We start from the raw sequence: 12787 nt of genomic DNA on the forward strand, positions 1-12787 counted from the left end.
AATGTGCTTCAGTTAGCACTGGCTAGCCCAGCTCTAGTCTGAAGTTTAAACTTTTGCAGATGTGTATATACATGGGCAGACTTCTCTATTTAAACATAGAGATAAGCAAAAGTTCTTTTGCCTGGTGAACTGACAGTTTCATTAACTTACCATTTTAATCAATAGTTTTGCAATAACTAGTGGAGAGAAGTAAAAAGGTATTTTGATCAACACCAGGGAAAAAGGAAATGGAATTTAATGAATGCTTAAGGAGCAAATAATTCATCCGTTAGATGCTTTCCGAGTTTTGATCAGATTATGCTGTAAGATGCAAGTCTAAAGAAGATTCCAGTAGGACTGAAGGAATTTAAGCCCAGAGAATCAGAGATTGTGACAGAACTGGCATAAAGCAAAAAAAAAATAAAATAGTGTTCCAACGGTTTGCCTTCGGGGATCAATGAATTTTTCCTCTTAATATGGCCTTGTCTAATAGATGCAGTAACAACACAAAGCTTTGATGGAAAGAGATCAGTACCTGGTCATCAAACAGGTCTTTGACCAATATCAGGAATCGTTTGTTTTCCACATTGGCAAAACTAAAAATAATCAGCCTATCATATTAATTCCTATATATATATATATATTTTTTTTTTAGGGTGTGGGTTGCTTTTTCTTGGGTGGGTGGGGAATAATACTAAACAAAAGCCTTTGTCTTGATATGGAGCAAGAGCTTCACTGCATCTTCCACTACTACAACAGAAGTTCACTTCACCTCACTAGAGAAAAGGAAGAGGACAGGAAGGTGAAGGCAGGCACCTTTCTCAAAGTCATCGTCATCTTCAGGGGCTCCCCATACATTTGCATACTGAGAGCCTGAGCTTTCCTCTCTCACTTCCTGCGCATAGTAGAATGACGTTAATAAACAGTTCTTCTATCTATCCCTCTTGCCTTTCCAAAGACAAAAGTAAGAGCACAATGCTGGACATGGGTTTGATCAGGTGTCTGTTCAAAAGACTAAAGGACAAAGCTTTCTGAATTACAAAACATGCTTCAACTGCCCTTTTTGCACTCAGTCAGGGAACTTTTCTTCCTGGCAAGTTAAATAGCAGGGATGTGTAATGTCTGTTTTATCTTGTCAATTACTGGGACTGTCAGCTCTTTTTAAGGTCTGTATTTAAGCATTTTTTTGTGTGGTTATTGCTTCTTCCATCAGGATGTGCATCCTGAGGTTGAAAGAAGGTGATGAATTTAAAACAGAGGTACCACACATGCCAATCCCATCAGTATTCAGCCCAGCACCAGTTAAGGACAGGTCTTTTTAAAATAGAAATTGCTTGGCTTCCTTCAGTATTCACAGATGTCTGCCCAGAGCATTGGTCTAAAATGAAGTATATTATACTCTGTGTGTACATTTAAGGTGATTTTCATGAGTGACATTACAGAGTCTGTGACAGATCCCACATTGTGCTGCTGTGGTATAGAATAGGCACTGCCAACACACAGATCACTGCAGAAATTATTATGCCTCAATAAAGACCCTTTACAGGGTTGACACCGCCTGTATGAACATGTGCAGACATCATCTCGTATGGGAGAGTGTTTCAAGTTCATTTAGGGTTTTAATCAAACTGGTTGTCAGGCTATCAGTGTCAAAACCAAGAATATTTTAGTTTGGAATTGCTATAGTCCATTCCTCCTGAGCAGAAGTATCACCTGCAAAGCTGCTTGATATCACACCCTCCAGTTTATCAAGAGTGACATGCAGAGACAAAATCTTGATATTTCCATTTTCAATTCCAGAAGTCGCTTAGTACTGTTTACTGTATTTGGCTCCACTTTCTTAGCTGAAGGAGATAAAAGAGAATTTAGGCATAAAAGGAACTGTTTGTTTCAGTTCCTTGAATAGTATAACGCTTTGTGCATTTTTAATAAAAGCAGCTATCCTGCTTTGATAGCAGCCTCCTAGACAGCCACAGTTCCACTGTAGCTCCTTCCAAGCCAAATGTAGCTCTTCGGTCTTTGAAGATATTCTGAGATTGTGACAAGGCATCATATCTCCTTAAATATCTTTTTCTTTCGGTCAGATAACATGAATGTATTGCTCCAATTCCTATTCTCTGAGAACACATTGCAATTTAATTGTAGTGCTTTTTCCCTGGCTCTCCAGAGATCTCTTTGAGAGGGTGAACAGTTGAAAAATAAGTGTGTGGTAAAGGAGACAACTGGTTTAAAGCAAGCAGTTTCTCCACAGATAGTCTGAATCAGCTGCAAATGACGATTTTGGTTTCAGTGTTACAACAACTGCGCTAAAACCACAACTCCTCTGCTAAGAGCTACTTCAAATAACACCTGTTTAAATTTGATCCAAATTGCAGAATACTTTCTTCCTGCTTGGATCAAACCAACCTGTCTTTAAATGTGACTGAAGATTTTGGGGCAGATCACAGGTCTCCTGTGTCAGAGCCAAGAAGATATCATGGCTTCTGGTAGGGTCCTCAAGTCCCTGTAAACTTGGGTCTTCAGGTGATGTAGATAGGAGCAAAAGGGACAACAACAGAGTAGGTAAGGTATGGCATCAGAGACCTGGGTTTGAACTGCAGTCTGGTTGTATGATGAAGGTCACCGAGTCAATCCACTATACCCAGGTCAGGTGGGTTGAGGCATCAAAGACAGCCAGCTGTGATATTAGCAAAATTATCCCTTTGAATAATTCTGCCTACAAATCTGGTGCACTTTCAACTTCTAGGAACAGGCTGACCTTGGACTTTTTTTTTTTTTTTTTCCTTTTGACAATTCTTCCTTAATTTCTGGGAATGCATTTGTCTCCAGATAGAGACACACAGAATCCACAAGATCATTTGCTGCCTTTGAGATTAAGTTTTGTTTAACCCAGACTATATCAAGAATGAGAAGGCCTCAAAAAAATTTGTCTTTGTTAAGAAGCTGTTAGGAGCTCAGCTGCAAAAGGGTGGTTTCTTCAAAACAGACCTAAAAATTTTATATAGGTCTTATAAAAATTCGGCTCCAGAAGGCAGGAATAGCCTTTCAAGCTCCAATGCTAATTCACCATTGTTCTTAATTAGGGAAGATATGGAGCAGACACAAAGACATCTCTTTGCTTGGCTCCCATTAAAAGCTGCTAATGAGGCAAATCACAGAAAGCAACTCACACAGGATAGGGACAGGAGAAGGGAATTTTAAGACCAAAAAGAAAGAAAAAATAAAGAAAAAAAAAAAGTCCCCTCCAAAACTTAATTGACTAACCAACTAACCATAAAGAAATGGTAATTGACATGGGCTGTGGTATCTGCCTACATTTAATGCTGGTGTCCTTGACTAATCAAAGTGCTGACTTTTCTTTCAGTCCTTTCTTGCTTGCAAATGTTCTGTTTAAAGAAGAATGATGTTTTCACTCATTGCATGTCATCTTGCAGTTACTTGTGTTAGATTCAAGAATTTCTGTCCAAACAAAATATCTGTAGGTTCACGTGGGCACTCCAGCAACAGCAACATACCTTGGGCAAGGCATACTTTGGCAGCTTCATCTGTGCAAATGCACTCCTCCTGTAAGAAACGTAATAATGTGGTCTTCCTCCTGATGTTAACTGTAAGAGAAGCAAGAAAATTATCATCAGGATTTTTTTAAAAGATTTTTTATTGCCAGAGAAAATATCAAGCAAAAGCTGTCAAGAAAAATACCACAGTGTTGGTGGCAATGGCTTAAAACTGCAGCACTACTGCCAGTTGATTAATAAACATTGATTCAACTGATAGTGGCTGAAGAAGAGAGCAAGAAGAATCCCATTTTCTGCAAAGAGAGACAAAGGCCAGAACTCCAGGTGAAAGTCTGGGGAAAGTGCAGTCCCAGCTTCACTTGGGCCATTATGCCACCTGCTGACACCACAGCTCTTCTCTGACTTGCCACAAAGCAGCCTGTTCTTTGCTATCTGCAGAGCTGCCATGGAGGCTATTGGTTAGATAAGTAAACTGACAGACTTAATGCTTAATTTCTATTTCTGCCTTCAGCTTTGGTTCCTGTGTGGCCTTGTACGAGCCATCACATGTATCTGTAACCAGATTAGCTAAGCATTCACTGCTCCTGAAATCAGGAGAAGCCAAGTTGATTTGATATTTCTGTGATTCTGGCCATTTATTTCAGTGTCTAAATACTGATGACAATACCTTGAAAAGGCTGGGTTAGAGCACTGTGAGGTTTCATTTCCTACCACCTATTAAAGGGCTAAAAAATAGAAATAAAAAAACCTGTCAATTTTACCTGTTTTCCAGTACTGCTGAAGCATAATCAATGTTTGCAAAGTACTTGGAAATGCTTGGATAAAAGATACTGAAGAAAAAATATTCCCAAGGATCCTCCATGTAGAACTTTGCTTTAATTGCCTGATATATGGGCTTATCAAGATATTTTCTTTAGTACTGTTTTAAAATGCACTGCAATAGTTTAAAATGCAAGACACACAGAGGCTAAGTTCATAGCAGATTAAGTAAAATAAGAACTGTTTCTTATTCTAAAGCTCTTCAACTATTTCTAAAAAAATGCGCAAAAGTCAGGAGAAAGAAGGCCAGAAGCATTGTTTATGAGAGACTGTGAGTTTGTAAAGAAAATGCGGTGTAGTGGGAGAAATAAACCCACATTCCTTTATCCTCATGCTTTTGAGCCTACAAGTTCTCATTCCAAATACCTTAGTTGCAGAAAAGCTCGATGGGGATCAAGGAAGGTAGGAAAGTCTATGTGAGGGTGCTCAGGGCATCCATCTATTCTTCCAAACCTTCACTGTCTGATGTAGGGCTATTCATCCTCTGAAGAACAGTGACTGGGATATGGCAGGGTCCAGCATCAGCCACAGCATTTTTTAGCTTTTCCTTGCAAGCTAGATACATCCATATATATATATGTAACCACTTGAAGAATCTCATTTTAAATTACCAGCCAACAGTGAATTCACGGACTACTAGGAACAAAGCAGAGGTTGTTTCCAGGGATTACAATATCATTATTTGATGTTTGCAAGTGTCATTTACTTATGACTGGCAAGTACTTTCTCTTTGACCTGATATTTATTTCTGTTTAAGAATCCTAAGGAGTTTAAGGATTAAAATAGGAGCTTTCTAGATTCAAATATTCCATGATACCTTCTCAAACTGCATTACAAACATGAATACATAAAGTTGTACAAAGTCCCATTGGGCATTAAGGGGAGCATCGTAAGAGACTGCCTCTCCTCCTGTGTTCCTCCTTTCAGAGGCAGCTAACACAGAGGTGTAACAAAGCCAAAATTTGACAGCACTGGGAACACTATACAACAGCTTACAGACAGAAAGTGAAATGCATCAAAATACAAGGGCTATTCAGAGAGGCAGACAATCTCCCCAGCACTGACTTCAGATGGGCCAAAGGGGTTGGTTTTTCTACAGTGTGTGATAACTTCAGGTCAGAACAGATTAGATTAACAATCTCGAAAAGCACAAAAACAAGTAACGAAGTAAATGAATCAATTCATATATGAAGAGAAATTCTCCAGCTCTTATGGCACTTCAACCATGAAAACACAGTTATTCTGAAATTAAAGAGCATGCCTGAACAGTGACAGGTGCTCCTTTTTTCCTTACCATATAAACATTTCATTTATGCCTCAGACAGACTAGGCACAAAAACTATGCTGGAATGTATATCCTAGATTTATTTGTGGATGATTTAGATTGGTGTTTATGGCTGAGTTCATTAACTGAAGGTAATTAACAATCAACTCACCCAATTTAAAATATCAGTCCTCTCTCTTCCCTCCACTCCTAAGGATGGCAGAATATAAACTGTCTGGAAGACCAGTTTAGTCTTAATGATTTCCAGTTCACCTCCATGGTGCCTGCAATTTAGTTGTTATTTTTTGTCCTTTTCAGCTTTTATTAGATGGACACTGGTGGCAGGCTAATGAGACTCACTGTAGTTCAGATCTATTCACCAGCTCTCACCTGGAACACAGCTTGGCTGAGTACATCTCATCTTCAGCCTTTTCACTATAATCATGACTGAGGCATAACAATAAAGCTTGATTACTTCTCCTTTGGTTCTTCCCCTGACTCCCTCCCTCCTTTTTTATTTCCCTCTCATGCCAAAAAAAGCTTTGGTCTGCTCCCTTGTGATAGTAGGTGACTGACACATCACTTCAAGCTGGGAGGTTGAGGTGCTGATGGGACTGCAGGGAGTGGCACAGAGCACTCCGGTAAATATGGTAAATGTTCCAGGCAGGAACTCTATGACTCTACAGTGATAAGATACTAGAGGTAAAAGGAACAGTAGTAGCACTGTAATGAACTGCTGCAATCCACTCGGTGCCTTTATTATATGGATCTAGTTTTGTCTGAGTAGTTGGGGCCAGCACATGCACACAAGTGCAAAGGAAGGGAGGAAGAAATAATATAAAATAATAGGATAAATAAGAGAAGAGGGTGTTCTGCACCTGAACAAAGACATAATCATCCTGGACGATGAGGGAGTTGTGGTCAATATAGCCTGGAAAGGGTTTGCTGCGAGTGGCTTCACTGCAGTTCTGCATCTTGCAGGTGATGTATTGGGCATCTGAAAGGAAAAGAACAGAACCAAGACACTTGAGATCCTGATCACAGACCCTTCCTACTGCTACAAACCCATTTGCTGAGGCAGCATTTTTGCTTCCCAGCTTCAAGTATCAAGAAATTACACCATTAATTCAACTCAACACAACACTTCTTTCTCTTACACCCCTCCTAAATCCATCCTTGATTACTTTCTTCCCTTAAGTTCCTTCCTTCTTCATCTGCCCCAGTCTCCCATTATTTCTCTCATTGTACCCCACATCAAAGCTACACATTGCTACTTTATACCAAGAGAGACCCCAGTATAGCTGATCTGATTGTTCCATACTACTCTTGTTGTTCCATGCTGTAAGTAGACCAGAGGCAGCATTTGAAGTTGGCACAACATACTGCTGATGGCTCAGGTCTGACAGAAACCCAGTTAAGAGTGTTTCATTCAGCACTGTCACCTGCCCTGATGAATTTACTTGGATGTTACACAGGCTTAAGCTTAAAGCAAGAAACTGAGTAAGGGAAAAATAGAGCCATGAAGGACCCTTTGAGACAACAAACAGCCCAAGTCCTGTGACTCTCAAAGTAACTATAGCCCTGAAGAGTTGTGTTTATGCTGCAGGACAGATACTCTCTGTGCTGAGCCTCTACAGTTGTCCCCATGGTGTGGGATTTGCTGGAGAGCATGTCAGCTTCTTCATGGTAACATGCTGAGTTTATTTAGAACAGGGGTTTCAAACTCATTTTCACCAGAGGCCACATCAGCCTCACAGTTGCCTTCAAAGGGCTGAATGTAATTATAGGACTGTAAAAATGTAAGAGTAGTTACGTTTAGACAGTCCTAAAGTTATATTTGGCCCTCTGAAGGCAACTGCAAGGCTGATGTGGCCCCCGGTGAAAATGAGTTTGACACCCCTGATTTAGAACACAGCCAAGGTCCAGACCATACACAAGTATGAGGACACCTTCAGAAGATACCTGCCCCATAGTGTCACCACTGACAAACCCTTCCATGGTGCACCTACAGCTTTCCTACAACACTTCTACTCTGTGGTGTAATTCAGACCATCTCCTGTCCAGGGGTTTTACCTACATCCCTGTTGGCAATGCAGGTGGGTGCACTCTGGCAGACCTGTGCAATCATTCCACACTCTCTTGAAACTAGGGGCCTTATAAGTTTACATCACCAGTATGTTTCAAAGTAAATAGCCTAAATGCAGCCCTGAAGCCATGTCATCCATTGTCGCTTACGGGATGTCCTCATCTCCTATTCTAAAGCACTGTAGAGCACTCACCTCATGATCCATGACCTGAAGAAAAACAATTTGTGTTATTTCATGGTGGTAATTGATCCTAGAATACAGAACCAGATTCTCAATGTTCAATTTGGGCTCTTTCAGATCAATTAAGAAGTTGCTCTTTGTTTAATGACAAAGCTGATTCACAGGAAGACGGATTTCGGCGTTTTAGCATTAGCACTTCTATGACAGAAACACTACATGGCATTTAATCTTAGAAATACTTTAATCTTTTTCCTTGTCAGAGAAGTGAAGCCCCTATTTGATATAATTATAACTTTCTGACCAGAGAAGCAGCATTTTACACTGAAATAGAAATGGATGGATTTTTACCATCTCATATTTAATCTTGGTTTTAATTAAAATCTATTATTTGACATTTCTTTCTTTGCTTTTAATGGCTGTTGACTTCTTCTTGAAACAGACATGCAGGGCGACAAACATCCAGGAAAGTTTGATGAGGGCTGATTTTACCACAGCCTTTGCAGAGTTCTTGGAATATATAAAGTGCTAAGCGTTATTAGTCACTACAGTTTATAACATTTTATGCTTTTGCAGCTCACTGCAAAACATTAATTAATACAGCCTGGACAACATGATTGAAATGCATTTCCCTTCAGAGGGAATTTTTCCACATTGGCCACGAGAGGGCAGGGAACGACACAACTCCCAGACTGCTCATTCAACTGAGCTCAGGAAAGTTCTCTTTCAGAGCTGTTCAGCCCTCTGTTCCTCTGCTCCAAGGAAGAAGGAGGACAACGGGTCCAGAGCCTCTTCCACCACCCCATAGTACTGTGTGGTGCAGCACATCCCCTCCTAGTCATAAGACATAGAATGTGCATGCATTTTTTCACCTGCAACACAACTAACTCCCACTTCTGTTAACTCAATCCATTGTATCATGAAGGACAGCTCCCCATACCCACCCCCACATTCACCTCCTCTCATTCTGGGGTTCTGAGTGAAATGTCTGATAATCCCGTGCTTAAACAAAGCAGCATCAGTGGAAATGGGTGGCTCCAAGACCCCCTGGGCTGTTGGCAAGCCTGGGCGGCTTTTCACTCATGGGATCAAATAACCCAGCACAGAACTTCAAAGCATCGGACATCTGTTTTCCACTTTGTTTCCTTTTTTCCCTCCCCACCCACATTGTTTCCTTTTAATTCCACAGGCACACCATCTTCCTTGGAGACACAAGGAAGAGACCACAGTGCCATCTTACTGCCCATGGAAATGGGTTATCTATCCTGGGAGCACAGGGAGGTTACAGGATGGGTGCTGCTGGGACCAGCAAGCAAAGAATATTAAAGAATCTCTCCACCACAAGAGATTTTAAAGAGCAGGCTGAGCTGACATCCATTAGAGGTGACTGAAGTTTTTTCAATCCTGTTTTAATGGAGGAATGGGGACTGTGTCTATTTCTGCTGTGATCACAGGAGTCTGTACAGGCGTGATTGTACCATTGATGAAGATTTACTAAGGCAATTCCTGTGAACTTTTACAGTGCAATTCTCCACGGCTTCAATTCTAAAATGCCAGTAATAACTACTAAAGGGCAGAGCATTGAAATTGCTTAAGCTAATCTTCCGAACAGCCAAACTCTGAGATGTGCACTCCAAGAAAAGCTCCCTCTGCTATGGGAGACAGAAAGAAGGAAAACAGGCTTCTTGCAGTGCCTGGATCCCTTTTTTTTCCTAAGGCAAGTTTTGCTGCATTCACATTAACTCAAGGATTTTGTTTCAGCATTTGATTCTCATGGACATTTTATGTGATTCTGCTGTCAGAGCTTTGTAATTTAGCATTAATTAATGTCAATTAATGTATTCAGTTGCTAAGCTCTGGAATTAATTTCATTAGTTTTCCTGCACAGATGTTTTCCCTGCCATAGGTAATTAGGACATTATGCTTTTCAGTTCCAGAACCCTCACCTCCAACAACAGCTGCTGTTTTTAATATACAACAATAAAGTCACACTATGCCTGCAGAGAAGAACATAGCAACTCTGAGCACTTACACCCCCAGACACTTTGATTTTGACAGGTTTAGACACCTAGAGTAGGACTGTTCTTGGGGAATGGCAGCTATTTCTGAAGAGGAAGCAAGAAAAGTCACAGGAATGGAGGAGAAATCTTGTAACGGAAAACTCTGACAAAATTAATCTGTTTCAGTAGTGAAAGAGAATTGCAAATGCTAACACATAACAAAGGTTGAGAGGCAGGAGGACCCTAAGCCATGAAATATTTTAGTCTATTCTGTTTAGCTTGCACTCCATGCTAGTATGTTCTCAAGGGAAATGCATTCAGCCTGTCCCAGAGACATTTCTTGGCTCAGCTGGTGGAGATGGAAGGTCATTGGTGGTTATTGGAGGTTGGTGAGCCTCTGCAAAAGTACAGCGGAGAATTTAAAATCCTTTCCTACAGCAGAGCAAGACTTTCTTCAGAACACTGTTGCCAAGTGTTATTTTGTATGACATATCAAACCACAATATCCACTGCTTTCCAGTCTAAGCTTGCATGTACCTGTTTCAAAAACCTTATTCGATCACAAAGAGAGTCAGAGAAAATATTCACTGTACTTCACTGTAGAACGTATAATTCCTCATGATTTTAATTTTTGTCTTTAATTCATTGAGAAATGCATCCTTTCTACAAATAAATCCACTAAGGACAAAACAGGAGTTTATGCAAAGAGCATCCACACAATCTATGACTCATGCGCCTTCCCAGATTTACTATGAAGTATCCCAGTTCATTACTGAGCAGCTTATACATTAGGGATAGTTTCTGCTTTTTAAGGATGACTGGCATCCTGTAACTAATGATCAGGAAGATGATGGTAGTAACATATCTCACAGAAAGACCCAGGACTGTAAACCCCCTCCAACAGTGACTAATAACAGAAGTGTATAAAAGAGAATTTGCCCAGATGCCTTGGCAGTTCAGGTACACCTTCAGCATCCACAGTTTCCCATTGCAATGGGTACCACAATTTCATTAAATTTCTACCAAAAATTAATGTTTCTGTTTGTTTTGTGAGAAACACACAAAGCAACTGCTCCTTATCCATTTCCATCTGGTCTGAATGTTGATTTGTGAAACATTTATGATATGGGAATATACTCACAACTCTCCAGGACTCAGCAACTGCAAAGCAATTAAGCAGTAATGAAGATCAGTGAAATGAAGCCGTCTCACTTACTAACTACTCACAAATCTGATTTTATCCTGCTGCAACTCTTTCTTCACTGCATGTCAGAGTCAGGAATCTTTCTTTACATGTGGAAGTATACCCACTGCCATTTCTGGCAGAAGGATATAATTAGGGAAACTAACAGATGTCATTCTCCAGGACAAATACTAATCACAATCAGGAAAAACTACTAATCACAGCCAGGAAAAAAAAGAAAAAACAAATCACTGCACAGCTTTTGGGCACTATGAGAACTAATTCTCCAGCTATGTTAGCAAAAGATTGTCAGGGTAGGTTGCCTATTCATTTTCTCCACAGCAGTGATTATTTTATTCTTCCTAGCAATGTTTTGTGAAAACAGAAATTTAAGTCCTAGTATTAGTGATTCAGATGCTATTGGCCAGATGCTCAGTCCTTCTGTTCATCAGCAAGCAGAACGTGCCTGCTGACCCCATGTGAGACTTTGGTCTTACCTGCAACCACAGCAGCACCTAAATTACCTTTCAATAAGAAAAGTTGCTGTGTAAATCGGGACAGCAGAAGAAAAGCAAAGGAAACAAAAGCACTTGTAGAAAACCCCTTAGCTTCATTCATCAACATCTAAAAAAAAATCACGTCTACAGAAGCAAATGCATATCTCAAATGTAACAGTTGGTTTTCTTGATTTGTATCTGTAGAAATGTCACTTAGACATCCTCTGAGTCAGCTTTGCCATTCTGTGGAGAGCCAGTGTGTAGCCAGTTAGTCTCCGAATGCCTTGTAGAAATCCATCTTTCTAATTTTCACCAACAGTCTGGATTCCTCAATAGGGATCACCTGAATAAAAATTACCTCTCATGTCAATTAGCTTGAATCAGGCCTTACTGGGGTAAATATCCCTAGCTCAAATCAGATAAACCCATTCATTAAGGGTCCTTCAGGACCTGTGTATTCTTTATGAACCTAAAACCCACATGTCCCTAAGTTTATATGCCTTCTAAAAACACATCAAGCTGCGTTTGAGCAAACCTGGATTTAATTTCCAACAGTGATTCTGCCTGCTGACTATGGTGAATGTACCAAGAGAAGCTTATTGCGTGGTTAAGAATTGTAGGGGATTAATGTCTTACCAGGGTATTGACCTGAAACCAGGCAAAAAAAAAAAAAAAAAAAAAAAAAAAATCACAATTCCTGCTGACTTTGCCAGCTTGTCTTTGATCCTGTTCCAAAATCAAAGTGGAGCACCAAGGACACCCAAATGTACAAATGTAAATGTGAGATAAGGTTCATATGAACTTCTTCCAACCAGAAAAATCGGTATTACTACTGTGCTCTCAGTCCCAGTTTGACTCTGAATGGGCCTGAAGCCTTTAAAAATAAACAAAACCATCACATTTGATGAGATGAAAAATAGCCTGGTGCTCTCCAAAATTTACACAACAGAATTAAAAACATAAATGGCAATGATTAGCCCTGCAAGTCTGTCTCCATCAATACAACTAAATTGCACAGTCTGTACTCAGTTTGTTCATCACTAGCCGCAACCTTGTTTGATGAGACACAGTGTGTTTACAAGGAGTCCAGGTTTGCCTGGATCCTGATAGGAAAAAAAAAATAGTAGGGAGAATGTGAGCGCAGGTACAACATTGCTAGCCAGATCCACAGCAGGTGTAAATCAACATGCAACTGAAGTTATACTGATTTATGTCTGCTAAGGGACTCCTGTTTTGGTGCTCGTAAACCTTTTACATTATGTATAT

At 40.2% G+C, this 12787-nt stretch overlaps 1 protein-coding gene across 2 annotated transcripts in view; it reads right to left on the bottom strand.

Moving 5' to 3' along the window:
• SORCS1 (sortilin related VPS10 domain containing receptor 1) overlaps positions 1–12787 on the bottom strand; it is a 286937-nt gene that overhangs the window by 68425 nt on the left and 205725 nt on the right. For both annotated transcript variants that reach the window (XM_082054531.1, XM_082054530.1), the window contains exons 7-8: positions 6456–6574; positions 3495–3584 (exon numbers count right to left, since the gene is read on the bottom strand). In XM_082054531.1, coding sequence (XP_081910657.1) covers positions 3495–3584; positions 6456–6574 — 209 coding nt within the window. The remainder of the gene's footprint in view (positions 1–3494; positions 3585–6455; positions 6575–12787) is intronic.

Source organism: Streptopelia decaocto, assembly GCF_964273445.1.
Source record: "Streptopelia decaocto genome assembly, chromosome: 5".
NCBI lineage: Eukaryota > Metazoa > Chordata > Aves > Columbiformes > Columbidae > Streptopelia > Streptopelia decaocto.